Below are 17,738 nucleotides of genomic sequence, written 5' to 3'. Positions count from 1 at the left end.
AGCTGACAAAACCTGCGCTAACAAGAAGTGTTTTTAATCATAATTAAAATCTATAGCATATTCAAAACTCTGCACAAGCCATCTGTTCTTAATGAAACAATGTGAGGTACTACCAGTAAGAACAAACTTCCAACTTGGCTCTCAAAATATAAACTGATAGCTAAGGAGAAGCGGACACTAACGACTTGTCATTAATTTGACCTCAGCAAAATTCTAGAGTAAACAGAGATTAAGATACGTTTTCTGGTAGCTCCAGTCATTTTCATTAATGACCATGATCCAGCAAAAAAGCTGATATTGCTTAAAGATACTAATGACCATTAGCACCTTCAATGTCAAAGGAAACATTTTAAGCACCACGGTGCATTTAGGAGTACAATGCAATAAATGGTTACGGAAATAACCACAATTTAACATTGCTATTAACAAGGAAAGCCTGTATTAAAGGATTACTATAATGGTTACTATACCCTGACATTTTTTAGAAAAATTGTAATTGTAGAAACCAACAATTTTTGCTCTAAAACTGTGAAAAACCACAGACAAGCAGGAATAGCTGCAATCTGGCCAAACTTGACACAAACTGAGAAATGAAGAAAAGCAGTTTCTTAATACACATCCTTGCTTTCTACAAGATTTAGGATAACGTAAATGTTTTGAGTGAGTCTTAACTTCCAATGCCTTACAACCATTCCCTCAATTCTCATCTAATAGCACTGTGAAAGAAGGGCACGTGAGCTTGTTGTTTATTTAGCATGTCAACAATGAGAAGATCAGTAACATTTAACATAGTTTAAATTGTGATAATTAGGCTCCAGGATCAACAACTTCAGGATAAACAAGGCCAAAACAGAAATCCTCAGTTTTGGTTCAGACTGCTTTTTGGCAGGCTCAGGAAGCAGACTATTGTACCAGTTCCATTTGCTTCATGTGTGGAAGGTCTTAAGAAGTACATGTAGAAATTTCTTTTTGCTGGCAGAGCATGGTCTAAGCCACAAACTGTTGGAGGCTTTACAAAAAATAACTGGGGGAAATATTGCTACATACTTGTTGTTTAATGATTGTCTTCTCAAGACATCTGGCACTGGTCATCATCAAAGACACTGAGTTGAAGTCAACTTTCTGCCTGATCCAGCACAACTGCTGTGATGCTCAATCACATGCAGGGACACGAAATGGCATGTGCAATCTGTAGGTTATGCCTTCATCACTACAGCTAGGCTGGCATCATTCTATGTGCAGTTATTTAATAGGAAGTTACTTGATAGCATCACGGACAATTATCTCCTGATAGAGTTGCATCGTGTTTCTGAATGACATAAGGCTTGAGATGAAGACATCTCAGTATCTACATTTTGTGCCTATAATAAGAAGTGTTTCATTTCCCATTACATTGAGCAGAAACATGGTAATTTTATGGAGTACACCTCACTGCAGTTCAGCTGACCAACCAATAGGTGTCTATTTTCAGGCCCCATTGACAATACCCACTAGATCTCCAATGGCTGTAACTGGAACACAAGCACAGCTCCCAGGAGGGCATGTCCACACAGAGGCTGAAATTCAGATGTCAGCCTTGAGCTGAAGCTTGCCTGAAACACGCTGACAAAAGCCTTCTATTGGTAACACTGACAATCCACCCCAAGGGTTTTGTCAGCACAGCAATAAGCAATGGGCCATCCAAATTAATATATATTCTTAATTTAAACTAAAAAAAAAAAAAAAACAGTTTTCTCTTGACAAGAATGGAAAACAAGATGCGGAAAAAGGCCTCATAAATCTGCTCTTTGGAAAAATGCATATGCAGGTACTTCATGTGCTTGTTTCAATACAATGATAACGAAAAATGACAAGGAAAAAAATAATTCTTTCTTTTTTACTATTATTTAAGCAGTCTACATAGCTAAACATTGAAAAACAACAAAAAAAACGTAACACCAAAGAGACACTAACATCCTTCTTTGGAGTGAATCAGGCACTCACTGTTCTGCATGTGATCATACAGCCAAAGTCCACGTAATCAGGCATGTACACAAAGGACATGAATTGTGTGCAGACAACCTGTCTGCCAGCATGTCCTAACTTCGTGTGTTTGATCTGGGAGTCTTAATAACACGTTCTTTTAAGAAAGATTTTGTAGATATATTAACTTGGCTTAACGCTTACTGTCAGCAAATCCACTATATACACACTCAGTGATCCACCTGATTTACAGGGTAACAGTGGTGATATGGCAACAAGGAACTCTGGATTATGCTCGCACACACACAGAAAAAATACAAGAATTTCCTGCTTTTAATACCTCCCTCATTAGTGAGCACCTCCTTAGTATTCCTTCCCCACTGACTGCAATCAGTACCTTATTGTTCATAATTCCTATTTCCTTGGCTGTTTCTAAATTGCATTCTCCAAATGGCACAGAGTCATCGTAAACAAAATCCTACATCTTCAGTTCGCTAATTTTTGTAAATTGAGCTCAAATAAAGCAATTAGATGGCATACTTTGAAAATACCAGCTTGAAACATTAATATAATTTCTTTTCTAATAAAAGCTTCACATGTTTCATCTGGCGTGAGCTTTTAGGTTGTTGTTTTTTTTCCCAATTTGACTGAGTCAATTGCACATATTCCTCCCATCTTTCATCCCCAGACATGGTGACCTTTTGGTTTTTATATGTATATAAATGCATATATATATATATATATATATATATATATATATATGTATGTATGTATATATTTTTAGTTCATTAACTACCAAAAAAGACCCACACAAATAAGCAACTTGTTTTTCTCATCACTTACTCTATGACATCACCGACATTCCTTGGGCAAACATTTTAAAGCATGGATTTAAAATTCTTAAGCCACAGGCCAACTATTTTGCAGGTAATTCAGCTGCTGTTCTGGGGATCCAGGATGTGGGGACAAGAAGAGGCTGCTTGTTTCGTTTTGCAGCACGCTGCCTCAGTAGCTTACAAAGAAAAAAGCTGCCAAATTTTGTAATGAATTCCACAGAACATTAGGTCTGATGCTTAGCAGAAGCCATAACTGTTAAGCAGATGATATCCTTTTGATGAATGCCCTTATTTGAAAACAACGTTGATTCTTCTAACCCTTTAGCAGTGTCCCAAAACAGATGTGCACAACTGCAAATTCTGTTTGCTTTCAGGTTTACGAAGTGTGATGACATTTTTACAATCACGCATGAGTCCTTTTACCCAGGAGTGAAATAAAACACAATAATTCTTCACCATCTGTTTGTTAATTTTGCATTCATTTAACTTTGCATTTTAAACTAATAATCATTTTCTTATAATATAGTTTGTTCCATTGGTGAAAATTACAGCTGTTCAATTAAAAAAGGAATGGTTTGTAACAGTACACAGTTTTTCTTTAAATGCTTCCATTGCTCTTAATTATAGAGATATTAGTGCCATCAAATGGAAAAAAACTGCCAAGAAATAGTGTTATGTTTTATACATCACAGATTCCCTTAGTAAATGTACATATTTACTTCTGTTTCAGCACCAATTCCCACCTGGTCTCTTCTACATTAAAATCCTTCTCCCCACTACAAGACTCAGCGCAGCTTTTATTGCTGCTGTGGATGACAGGCTTCTTACACTCCTGAAGGAATAAGGCACAAACAATTAGATGATGTCTCCATTCCATTTGTAGCAGATAGTTACATGAAGCACAGTCCTATATCTTCATAATGCTTTCCCTTAATCTCCAGTGACAGGCCACAGAGTTTTTGATGTTTTTATTCTTATCTGGTTACAGCTAAACTAAGACTACAACAACACCATAAAAGCTTTTTCTCACATTTACAGTAAAATTGAGGAAATTCCATTCCTTTATCAAAATAAAACCACATTGAAACCACATGAATAATACATCAGAACCAGTGAAAGGAGATAACTTGGATCAACAAAAGATATGGGTCTGGAGAAAGAATGGGAGCTCATCTGAGATTCTAAGCCTCGCGATTTGGGGTTCTGCTTTTCCTGTTGCTGGGCACAGCCTACACTGCCAGTTCACATCACAGTTACACTCCAGCCCCTGAACATGGCAGAAATTCTCTTGTGTTGTTTTGGTTCCTAAGCTTAGCAATGCTCACCATCTACAAATATACTCTTCAAGAGACGCAGTCTGCTTACTGTGAGTGTTCCATTAATATCAGAGTGACTGTTCAGATGGCTAAAAGCATACAGATTCAATCGCTGCTTTCTAAAACCAATTTTATTTGATGGCATGGAAATCTTAGCATCAGATGATGGCTCTCATTCTGCACAGAGCTGTAACAACCTTGCTGCCCCAGTACTAGGCTGAGCAGCTCACTAAAGACACCCATACAGCAACAAAGAGTTCATCACTCCACGGATTCACTTCAATTAATGAAGTTCAGGAAAAGCTGAAGAACACCAAATTGGTGCACAACAAGACTAAAGAAATGAACACACAGCAACTCCATCACGCTCACATGAAATTAAGAGTGGGAGTACAACCACGTGGTGATGCTCAGCTTCTGGTCTTACCAGAGCCTTAACTACTCTGACCTTTTGGTTTCTCAGATGAGTGAGCACTGCTGCCAGGTCCGACCTTTACTGGCAGATTGATCCATCACAATATTTTAAGTCTGACAGAAAGCAAACATTCGGGAGGTGCCTGAGGCACATTGGGAAGTGATGGATGCACAGCTCTAACAGTCTTCCCAGCAATTCATCATCTATTTCAAGTTATATTAAAAAAGACCTCACCTATTATGACATTTGGAAAGCCTGAAACTCTTCCCTATTCTAGGTAGCAAATCCGTTTACACTGTAGAAAATGAGTGTTTTCCTCTCAAAGCTCAGAGAAATGATTGCAACTTAACTGTCTTTTTGTCTACTTTCTTTACAAATCTCCATTCACTTTTAAAGGTTGATGATTTGTCAACACATCTCCCTGGGAATACCATGCAGACACCAGCTAATATTGCCATAACAACCTGCAGTCACTGAAAGGAAGAAAATCAACAAAGCAGCACGTGCGTGGATATCTGACAGCAGTGTGTGTAGATCCAGATTCACTATTTACTCTGCAGAATCTGCCACTCTGCCCACTTCTCTGGGAGGCAATTTCATACAGAAACTGAATGGAAAAATATTTTTGAATGGAAGAAAACAGTATTTTACCAATTAAAAATTGAAACGGAGAAGGCTGTATGTGTAATAGAGAAATGCCCAGAGTGCAGGTTGAATGCATGTATGCACATGAAGCGAGGCCATGTTGCAGCAATCTATTCAAAGTGTAGCAGTTGTTTGACCAATGTTAGATGCTCTAGGAAGCAAATCTTCATTTATTTCACAACTATTTTTCCCCCAGCGTACTGAAGAGAAACAAAGCATCTTTAAAGGAATACATGAACACCACTGAGGTAAATACACATCTTACGAGAAGCACTCATTTGAATTTCATTAGTTCTTCCGATCGATACTATTGAATAGGATTATTAATATTACTTGTGACTGATGGGTCAGCTACAAGTTCATCAGTGGCAGCTGACCTATCATCACCTGCCTGCTTTTTATTCCCACCTAAGATCTGCGAAATGGACAATTACAGAGATGAAAATGAATAGTACCAAGCCGTTCACTTAGAGAGATGGGTATCAGTAAGGTAAGACCATCAGGAAAAGGAGCTTCACCACAAGCAGTGGCTGCACTTATCACCAAGTGTCACAGACTTGCACACGAAGGGCAGTTGGTCCCTGTTTGGGAATAATTCATAGCACGTCCCTCACGACTTTTTCCATGTTATTAAAATGAAAAAACAACACTCAAGGACACCTGCATTAATGGGACTGCCTTGTACTGATGCCTGTAATGTATAAGCTCAATCTGCAACTCTGGAACATAACTTACACTAGTGGAAGTTAATAACAAAACCTTCAGGGAATTCCAAACTATTTTTTGCTAATGCTTTGGTTTTGCAAGCTGCTGAGTACACCAATCTCAGCAGCAGTTTTTGAGCTACTGCTTAAAAAGCAAACTGATGCCAACAGAGTAGGATGTGTACTCCTGAGTTTCAAACTAAAATATGCTCGTGTGATTTTTTGAGGATAAGTGGAAGCCCTAAATGAAGACCCATAGCAGAAAATAATCTACAATTAGCAGGAAAAAGGCTACTACTAAGACTCTTTTGACTGGAATAACTAAATACATTGTAGAACTCTAACTTCAGTATTGAGTTTGAACTTTAGAGTTCTTGTTACAAAAAACAATGTGACCAACGTCCATGAAAAAAAAAAAAAAGATATATAATTGAATAATACATTATTTATAAGGGAAACAGCTACAAAAGGATTAGATTCTAGCTGTCTATCAGTGCCCAAAAGCAATGCTACACCTCACCAATGTACCACTGGGGTGTTTTTCCTTTCGTCCAAGTGCTATCTTTGAAAGAATAAACTTCTGAAGGCAGAAGAGATGCCTTATTTCTATAATGCTCACAGCATCATGAGCACACAGTCTTAACTAAAACTAACCAACATTAACTAGAAAAGATCTATCAGCCATTTTTAAAAAGACTGAATATGAAATATTTAAATAAACAGGAGCCACAAGGGAGATGGGAGATGGGAGTAAGGCAGGAAAATGAGGTCTGTACTCGACTATCTACAAAAGGTAGGAATTGGTTGATACTGCTACACTGTCTTATTTAAGTTTTGATAGGTATACTTGCTTTGAGATGGTTTTCTGCTTATATATATATATATATATATATATATACATATATACACATATATTTACACACATACACACACATATATATACACACACGTATCTGCTGAAAATATTAATGGGATAAATAGACTAAACATTTAAGAGCAGCAGCAGCCACCTCCCTGTGTCCTACAGCTAAGCACCACCATGGGTTACTCTGTACAGCACACAGAGGCACTCTGTGAGGAAGAGCCCAGTCTCGACCAAAAACGATGATCTGCCTTTAGGGGACTTCCTTTACTCTTCAGAGATCAGGTTCTGTCCTTTTTTAACATGCTGTACGTAAGGCCCCAAAATAACTTGGTAGAGATAGAAACTCCTGAAATCAAATGCCCAGCAAGAGTGCTGCCTCAACACAAACTCCAATTCATCGCCCCGGTGCTTGGAGTAACATTTAAGAAAGGCACCAGGATGAGAGGAGGAGGAGAAGGTAAGGATTTTCTTTGGGCATATTATGGAAGAAGTGTTTTCTACTCAAGTCATGCAAAAAGGAAGAAAAGGCCTTTGTGAAACTCACTTTACCAGTTTGGAACTCACACTAAACAATTTTACTTCAGAGCTTTCAGTAAATTATTTCAGTGAATGTTACCGAATAAAGGAAACCTGCACTGGAAATTCCTTCAGGAACATAAGCCCTTTCATGTTTCTCAGCCAGGCTTTTTGGCTTTCATTTCTGTGCTACTGCTGCTGCTTTTCTGGTGCCCCCAGCCCATTTTCCTGCTTCCTACACTTCACAGACTGCCCCTCACATCTGCAATACCCAATTCTGTTCAGCATCAAAACCCCCTCAGAAATTTCTGTGTGGTAACTGTCTCTCTTCCCTGACACAAGGACCCAGATATTCAAAATCCAGGATTCAAGAGAGGTGCATATTTCTAAGGAATCACCTTGAAAACCCCACACAGTGAAGACTGTAAGGCTGACCCTGCTATGCTGGTGCTACAGCAGGACCAACCGCAGCACTCCACAGAGAGAACAAAGGGATGTGTGAAGCAGCAAAATAAAACACTTCCTTTAGATGAAGCCATACCAACTCTGTCTTCAGGAGGCTTGTGCACCCTGAGGGCTTGCCCTCCCTGCTGGCTCCTACGTTCCAGAAGTGCAGTTAGTGGGAGAGACAGCATTTGCACAGACCAACCTCTGCAAGGTGACACTGTGCTTTGTTCAGACCTGGAGAGCACAGGGGGAACCGGACAATGAAGTCACAGGAATTGTATTAATGCACTGAAAAAAAACTGACTGCTTATGGAAAGGTCTCTCTTATTCTAAATAAAGTTTATTAGATAAGCTAAAATGCATTTTCCTTTGCAAAGGTGGCAGGAGCGAAGCTTTAGCAAGAACTTGGTCTGCACCAGAGAACAACACACACTTTCGCTATCATCAATGAGTTATACTGACAATAGCACTGCCCATGTTGATGCACTCACTATTCTTTTTTCCCATCTATTTGGAAGCAAAAAGGTAGGGATGAAAACACAGCTGCTACTTCACAGAAGGCACACAGCAAAGTGAATCAACAGAAAACCTCAAAAAAAAAAAAACAAAAAACATAGCCAAAATCCAAATCTAAACATGCATCTTTTCCACTGCTTCATCTCAGGAACCAAATACTCCTCCAAACCATGGCTCATAAATTAATGCCTTCCCTTCTTTTGTCAACAGAATCAACTCATTAAAAGATAAAAATTAGCCATAGCTCAATTAGTCTCACATTATCATGTGCTCCTTTTTCTCATCAACAGGACCAAATTATAATGACAGCAAGTTATAAGGTAGCAACTACTAGGAAGACTGAAAAGTGACATCAATGTACTTGTTATGAACCCAACCACCCAGCAAGTCCTGAAATTTCTAAACATTCATTGACATACACTGAGTGTGCAGTGCTTAGCTATCAAAACATTCACAAGTGAGCAACAACTACATCAAAAATGCAACGAAAATAAATGAAGTTTTCTGCCTCTGTAAATGGAAAAGTCAAAATGAAAATCTATTTCAGAGTCCATCTTTCACCAAAGTTGCCTGGACTTTTTATTACCCCATTTCTTCCCCATGCTGCTGCCTCTCACTCTGTAACCATACCACTGGGACAGACCTTTTTACATGACAGGAGTCCTCTCCAACGTTTAAATACTTTGCTCAAAACCAATGCTCAAGGGTGGAGTCTCATTACATTCTAAGGTAGCCATACCTAACATGCTTAAATAATTACAAAGACACATTAAAAGCATAACAGAGTTCTTGATTCATGTTGTTCAGTTTCAAATAGATTTTCTTAAGTACTGTCAGAGATATAGAAAAATGTATTTCATTTTGTACCAGCAAATGTAGTTTATAAAACAACTGAGGACATTGACAACTGTCTTCCGAAAGCTGAACCCTAGAGTTTGTAGATTTAAAAGGAGTGTGTTCTGGTAGGAAGCAAAATCCTTCACATGTGAGAACATTTTTCTTCTGTGTTACACTGCAGAAGAAAAAATGGGATGCACAGAATCCCATTGGATAATTTAAAAACTAATTTTATTAAAAATAATAAAAATCTGGCAAAAGTGACCGTAGGGACAAAACCAACTAGGCAAAAAGCTGGTTTTCTTTTTGTATCAAATCTACTTTTTTACTTGATTCCTAGAACCAGATTATAGAAGAAAACAGGAGAGGGTGATTTTTTCAATAATCTAGTAATTTTAAATGTCAGCCTTCTTCCTTCTTGTCTGCTTGTTCTCACTCCTGCCCTATGCCCTGCTCCTCTATTTTCATGTATGCCTTGCAAAGCAGCTGCTATGGGACAGTGTCATTCAATAAACAACAGTCTGTCATGGCACAGCTTATTTTAATTCCAAGGGAAGAATATTTAAATCATTGCTCATGAGGCAGTATTAATGAGAACTAAGTTTTAAAATCTTGCTGAAGAGGAAAATATCTGTTCTCAGCTGCAGGATCTGCAAAAAACTGAGCACATACTGGTTCCCACAGCAGCTCCTAAACCTCAGCGGATTTGCCAAAGCCGTGTTGGCATCATTTATGGTATACAAGGGTATTCCAGAAGAATTATGTAGAGTAAAACAAAAACAACTATGATCATTTTAAGATGCCATGGCTGCTTTGCGGAGCTTGGAAAATACAGTTATAAATTCATTGGCATAGCATTCCTGGTGGCATTTAACAAGCTGTGAGAACTGCCTGATTCATATTCTCCACAACACAGATGATCTGACTTTAGGTGACCAAAATGCAAACTGTTCTGGAACAGATTAGGTCGCAGAAGACAATTTACATTATTAAAACATTAGGTACCAAAGCCATACCTGTAGTCACTGCATCTTTCCTTGAAGTACAAGATTTGTCTTCAACAGCAGGAAAATGCCTACAAATCCCTAGAGGAATTCCTGAGGCTAAGAGGTGAGGTTATATTCCAATTGTGGGCAAACACTTCAAACAAACAAACAACCCGTGTGTTTTAACTGGTTTTCAACTTTCTCCTCCATTTTTTTCCTCCTTACAGTTCAGTTTCACAAGAATCATGCTCAAACTGAGTCTTAAGCAAAGAACTAAAAAACACTGTAGGTGCAAAGGATTATAAGAAAAAAATAATCAACTGAGAATTTAATGCATCAGCCTTGTTACATCGCTCCAAGTTGGAAGCATCCACAAACAACCTCCTGCCTCTGGTAGCAGAAATCAAGGGAAATTGCTTTAAATAAAAGTAAAGACTGTGTTACCAAGAGAAAAGGGCATACAGGAGAGAAGAGTGTCAAGACAGCAGAGTGTTTTATAGTTTGGAACAAGGCAAGATGCTATTGATTAGCTCGCCTCGATGCAAAGCAACAAGTCCTCCAGTTCTCAGCAGTGATAACACGCCAAACAGCCTTCAGGAACTCAGCAGGAGCAGAAAACAGCTGCCTGCTCCAGAGAGGAGATACTGCCCTGATTAACTGAAAAAAAAAGGGATGGGTGGGAGAAGATGAGAGCAATTTCTCAGCTCTCTGGTTGTGAGAGCCTCGGTCCTGAAAAAGCACTTGGCTGTTGCTGGAAAAATGAAAGCTCTCAAGTGGATAAATACACAAGGAGCCATACAGCATCTCAGAGTTAAGAGAAATATTACAAAATGAAAACAGAATAATACTGTATTTTGGGATGACTCCTTCCTATGCTTCAACAGTACTATGTTGCCCTTACTCAGTCTTTAAGCAGATAGGAACCTCCTCAGTTTCCACCAACACTGTTTGCTTTGACTCTGCTATCCTTGGTAAGCTCTCCCAAACTTGTAAACTGTTCTCTGCGTCCTATCACAAGAGAGAGCTGGCTGGGAAAGTTGACATTACATTGCTTTCTTGTCAACAGAAGCTGTCCAAACATTACCTACTGAGTCCTCCTTAAATTCACTCCTTTAATTGGGCTAATTGCATATTTAAAAATAAAATAAACAACAAAAAAAACCCTACCTTATTACATTCTGATTTGCACAACTTCCTTAAACCATTACCACAAATCATTTTCCCTTCCTAGGCAAGCCATGTAACCCCTATTGCTAAAATCTGCCCAGCCCACCAGGGTCCTTCAAGGCAATTTACTGCAATTTTGGTGTACACTGCTGTAGTTTAGAGTGCAAGATGCTCGAGACAGGAGCAGAGAGCTTTCAGCAATTAGGGGATAATGCAGTGATGTGGGACTTTGCAGCATAAAGAAGAGTTATGCCTAGACAACGTAAGGCAGATGAGTAGTGAACTCTATTTTTCCTGAGCAGACTGTAAAGCAACAGCCACCTACTCAATATATGTAAAATGAATAAGGAAATTATAAAGTAGTATTTAAAAAGACTTGAAAATACTTCAGAAACCACTCTGAGCTGAGCAGACATAAGCCCTAAGGGCCTCCATTTTAAATGGCAGTGCCAGTAAGCTCACCCTGTATCATTCATCCAAGCATCAAAAGCCAGAGTCATAAAGAAAATATAACACTGAAGCCAGAAATACAAAGACCAGAACCCTCTGTTTATCCACATCTACTATTGTTTGGTGTTTGTATTTTTTAATAAATCCTCTGATTTCTGTCCAGTCATTTTCCTTTGCTTTATTTCACGTCCCCATTTCAGTATCATCTCTGCATCTTAGCACAAATATCTCTAAGAAAAACCAACTCTTCATAACATTGGCAATATGACAACTTTTTTACTGTGGAATTTTTTTTTAATGTACTGAGAAGAGCACTTATAAACTATAAGCAATGAAGATAAGTTTTGGATCGAGTAAATCATAGGCAGCTTTCTCCTCTACATCATCAATCTTTTCTTTCAAAACTTGAAACAAAATGACTCCAGAGCCCCATGAAAGTGTATTCAAACACTATTCAGGCTCCAGAGCTAAAAATCTGAACTCTTATGAAGGATCCTGAATGAAGGTCTGACAGCTACGCTCACCACCTGTATCAGCAGCTCTGCCTTAGGGCTTTTTTAGTTTGAAACGTGGTTCTGAGAAAATGAACTCTTCAGTTGCTGGTAAGCAAGGTAAGCAGTGAGATTAAACGAATCAACTTAGCATCCATAAGGGCTACAGCAATATGGAAGGAAAGACAAAGAGCCCACCTATGTCTTGATGCAAAGACATGCAACACATTGGTCAGGTGCCTGAGTAAATAAACTTCGTGAGAAATAAAATGAGTGAGTGGAAAGAACCAACTGAAGAAAGAAAGAAACACTAAGCAGACCATTCTGTGAAATGCAGACACTGACATCTCTGCAGCATTGTTTTTAAAGCCTTCAGAAAACAAAGGCCAAGAGGAGAACCCAAAAAGAAATAACATAATTCCTTGATCTATTCCAGAGTATGTATGTCCACACGAGCTTCATTAATGCAATCACAAGTTCAATGAATCCAAATGGACATCTGAACTGGTAAACAGAGTAACAAGAAACACTGTCATATCCAGTTAGAACAGATTTGCAAACAATAGACATCCTAACAAATGAGAAACATCAATGTAACATCAATGTAACTTTGAGAGACGCCCTCAAAGGTAAGAAAAGCAACAAATTGCTCTCCACAGCTTGCATTACCTAACCCTAAATACTTCACTATCAAGAAAAAGGTTATTGCATGTCAAAAAATAATCTCTGTGCGAAGATAAGGAAAAGAAAAAGTACTTTCCAAGCTAAAGGAAGATGTCAATGCTACAAACCACATCAGAAACCCATGGGATGCCGGAGGGACTTCCAAGAAGCCAGAAATCCACAAACAACAACAACATAAAAAACGAATTTGGTGGCAAGTAGGGGAAACAACATACAGCCTGTTTCTATTTAAATTATTCTTCTGTAAGCCCTGAGCACATACTTGCATCCGCGCTGCCAACAGTGCTCAGAACATTCAAGCAGATACTTCGCTCTTAAAATGCAGTAACATCACACTAGAAAGAAGCCCAAAATGTTAGCAAATGCAAAATGCAAGCAGCTGTAAATGCTAAAAAGTACACGAAATGAATTGCTATCCCACTCATTCAATACCTTCGGAAAAGCCTTGCACAAAGAAAAGTTTTTGCAGCAGAATATGATGAGCGTCTTCAACTTCTTTGTGCCTTCTTTAGCTGAGTGACAAGTTTTGAAGCACTGAGGACAGTGAAAAATGACGACCAAGCACTACAGACACAACAAAGCAGTTGCATACAACTCTATGCAGCCCCCACAGTGCTGCTCCACACTCAGGAACAGAGAACTACAGAGGAGTTTGCAGCTTATTTCTTAAAAAAATAGCAGCAAAGCCATCCCTGGAGACAGTGGGATGAAGATGACCCATTCAGTCCAGCTGCTCCTCTACAATCAATCTCCCTTACGCTCTCACTCTTGCTCTCTCCCCGGGGACTTCGTAAGAAGGACAAAACAGAATGACCAAAACAACTGCTTCCTTTGTTGGCTGACTGCTGTGCTGAAGGGAAAAAAGTTTCTCAAGATATTCAGCAAGGCCTGAATAGAAAAGAAAGTATGTACAATGGCACTTGATTCAAAACTCTCTCATCTCTATGCAATGCACTGAAAACATTTGCAACAGACTAACCTAAAAAAATTAATAGCAGAATTTGAGATCATGAGTAGAGAAGCTACACAATGACTCAAGGAAAGACAAGACTGAAACAGGAATTGTACTGCACCAGAGAGATGTGGAACTCTTCAAAAATATGTAGTTAAATATTTGCATTATAAACACCTACATCCAACTGAAAGCATGCTAATGGCATCAGGCTGAGGTACCACCAATAGCAGGGAGGAGCACAGTACCATACAGAAAGAAGCAGAACTGAAATAATGCAACCAGGATCAAATTCAACAGAGCAAAGTACAAGCTTTAACACTACGAGGAGCCTGTCATAAACCAGCTTATGAATTGGAAAAAGGCCACGGATGGCAATGAGAGGATAAGTGAATGACTACAAACCACCACCACAGCTACTTAAGAAAGGTAACCAAAACCTACAGTGAGATACAAAAATGATGGATGGATGGATGGATGGATGGACAGATAGAAACCTAACCTTGTTCTTTCCATTCTTTTTATACATGCACACACATATGAATGTTTTAACATCTTCAAACTCGTTTAGAACTCAGTTCTGTCAGGTTCATTCACTCTGAGTAGTCTTCAACATTGAAAGCAGACGCACAGAAATCAATTATATTATTCAAAGTAAAGCATTTATTCAGTATGAGTGCATGTAAAAGCAGATGGCACAAGGAAAACTGTATTATACAGCTCATATTGAAAGGCCGATTTAAAACAGCTTTTTACTCCACACAATGGAGAACATTTACTGGCATCTTCCACATTGTTTTGTTATTTTAACATAATGCAGAACTTTAAGAAGCAATTAAAAAATAAGCCTAAGCATGATCATTGGGAAGACAGCAAAATTATGCACATTTGCTGATAGCACAACTGATTAACAGAGAAAATAAAATTATTAAAATAATCCACTAAACACGACTGAGAAAAATACAGCCACAAATAGTAAAGTCTATGTGAAATAGGTCTCCTCATCGCTCCAACACAATGCCAAAAGGAGAGCATCCCTTTCAAAGGTGTCTGCTTTATCACAAGTCCCTGCCATTTCATAGAGAAACACTACCTATCTGGGTTGTCCCAAAAGTAATATCTCCTATTACTTTCAGAACAACATCTTTCTATCAGTATTTACAGTAACAACACAGGCTTGGCAGTAAACACTAGTTTTCCTGTATCAACTTTCTAGCTTGAGAATTTTTGTATTATATGAGTCATAACATTTCAGAATATAAACCAGCAAACAAAAACTTTCCTCCTTTGAGCAGGGAATTTGCTAATTTGAACTCAGCTTTTTTTTTTTTTATCTGTACATTGCTCAGCTGTGTACTTTCTACATTCCACTTACCCTAGAAGAGGACTTGCAGTGAGAATTAATGGAATTGCATGGAATCTATCATTAAGTTTCTTGAAGAAATTGCAAGAGTAGGGTTTTATCACTAAGACTTGTACAAAAAACCACTATTATGAACGTAAGCTCAGAGATCTGTACGTGGATATTGTTGGCAATACCTTGTGTGGCACTTGTTTCCTGCTTGTTTTTCAGCCACACCCCACCAGCTATAAAAGCACCCTCATCATTTTACTCACTTCTGTGCTCCCTGAGACAACAGCTTTGTCCACGTTCACCGATAGCTGCTCTTCAGTCTGGCAGACTCCCAATGACCACTCTGCACAGCGTTGATGAGCCCAGCAATGACCTAATGCAATGGGAGAGAGCAGCTTCAGTTTTACAGCTCTATAAAGCATTTCCTGTTAGCACAAAACTCAGTTCTAATAGTACACACTTGCCAGACAAATAGTCCTCCTCTTGCTCTTCTCATTGCAATATTTAGTGGCCTGATTACCAAACATTAAATATACTGCAGATATTATCAAATGCTAAACACACTGCAACCTTTTGACACATAAAAAGTCTTTCACTTCATCATGGTACACTCTGTGCATCTGTTTCTAGTTTTCAGATGCCTGACCATAGAATCATATCAGGGGGTGTATACAAAATGTCTGTGCATGAGACACTCACAGAGTTGTATCAGATCCTGGGTTTTACTGCAGATAACATTCATCTACATATATACTATTAACTTACATTTCCCAGTGACTGCATGCAGATCTGTGTGTTTATGTGGAATGCACTCAAACGATGCTTCAGAATTCTACATAAAACTTTTGAAAGTCCAAAATGCACCACAGCACAGAGAACTGTGCCAATACAACAAATGCATTAAGCAGATATAAGCAGAAATGTTTTATTGATAACTCAGTATCTGCACAAGGAGAATGTGCAGAATTCAATGGGAATACTTTAAAATGCGTTTCTAATTCAATCATGGGAAAACCAGCTGCAAATAAAGAATACTTCTGAAGGAACTCTGAGACAGCTTTTTAGTACATTTGAAACAATGCTTTACACTAGCTGCTGAAATTAGGTATTGCAGTTGGCCAACTTCATCCTTCAGCCACAAAAACAAAACAAACTCCCCAAGAAGTTCGGCAAGGGCCTGGGAAGATTCATGGACAAATAATAATGACAACTTAAAATAATTTAGATTGATCACCCCCCCTGCCCTACACACTACAGTATAACAATTTAGAACAAAACCTTATTTTTTTCTAATTAAACTTCAAAATCAGTTTCTACACTCATGAAAGAATGACATTTGTATACTTGCACTGAGTTAAGAAGAAACATATTTGCATTTTTGAGGTAAAATATGTGAATGGACTCTTGGCATCAAAGCGTGAGGACATAGATGCTTTCCACAAAAGTAATTCATAACTGACTAAAAAGAGAAGCTCCATTAAAATGAAAGAACAGATGACAAAGCATACAGTTTTTTTGACAGAAAATCTGCAGATACTGGAAACATGTGAGCATAAATCTGTTGTTCTTCCGATATCTTCTCTTTTAAATCTTTCCTTCCTTTATTTTAGATCACCTAACTTCACGCTGCCATTGAGGAGGGTTAAGCTATAGAATTCAGACTTTAAGAATTATATTAAGCTGAGTCACACATTCTTTTTTTTTCCTCCCCAAAATACAATCAGGATGTTGAAGATATTATTAACTGAACAACTGAAAAGATCTCCGAGATCACCGAGTCTGACAATCAACCTGACCAACCAAGTCCCATCACTAGGACTGTCTGTCTGGTACACGAATTGGAAACCACACAGAAACACCACGTAACACTGGCAAAAGTAAGGAATGCAAAATTGAATACCTGACAAACACCAGAGCACAAAAAAATCAGCTGAAAAAGCTGAAAAGCTTCATTCATTGTCAGTATAGCTACTGTACCCACACAGATGGATGAGAAACGAGGAGAGAAATGAATCTTACCTGTTGGCTCAAATAAGGCTTGAACATCAATGTCATCTGGTAAGCCAACTGAACTGAGTTCATCCCAGAATTTGACAACCTGATCATCAGAAGCAGTTTGGGTGCTGACACTCGTACATGATGTACTTAATCGAGATCTGTGCCAGGAAGCAGAAGAGAAAAAAAAACAAACAAACTTAGAAGTCACCACATTCTTTGTTCAATTAGCCAGGTTCTTCTAAGTGATACAAAATACAACAAAAATTATTTTATTTTCAAGCATAATGAAATATAATCAACATCACCAAACATCTGCCTTCCTCATACGTAACCCAACATTTTGAGGGTTAACCAAGTCTTCAGTTACAGCTACTTTTCAATAGCCAAAAAAAGTACTTGACGATTTTCCCCTTCCTGGAGGTTGCTCTCCTGCCATTGTTCAGGATACAAATGCTGACTCTTTTTTAAAAAAATATCCAGTCCTGTTTAATATTAAGACTTGCCCAGCCCTAGGGATGGAGAATTACATAACAGTCTGTGCTACCCTGGGGAAGAAGAGATGTAAAAGAAAGAGTGAAGGTGGAGAGGAGCATCGTC

The 17,738-nt window shown here is 38.5% G+C and overlaps 1 protein-coding gene across 1 annotated transcript in view; it reads right to left on the bottom strand.

Moving 5' to 3' along the window:
- Window positions 1–17,738, bottom strand: part of KMT2C (lysine methyltransferase 2C) — a 186,312-nt gene that overhangs the window by 90,791 nt on the left and 77,783 nt on the right. The window contains 2 exon segments of the mRNA XM_042889179.1: window positions 15,407–15,516; window positions 17,163–17,299. Coding sequence (XP_042745113.1) covers window positions 15,407–15,516; window positions 17,163–17,299 — 247 coding nt within the window.

The sequence above is a fragment of the Lagopus leucura genome, unplaced genomic scaffold (assembly GCF_019238085.1).
Source record: "Lagopus leucura isolate 7727_CA_CO unplaced genomic scaffold, USGS_WTPT01 Super-Scaffold_100157, whole genome shotgun sequence".
Taxonomy (NCBI): domain Eukaryota; kingdom Metazoa; phylum Chordata; class Aves; order Galliformes; family Phasianidae; genus Lagopus; species Lagopus leucura.
The sequence above is the reverse complement of the archived record's forward strand: the minus strand, read 5'-3'. Positions and strand labels throughout refer to the sequence as shown.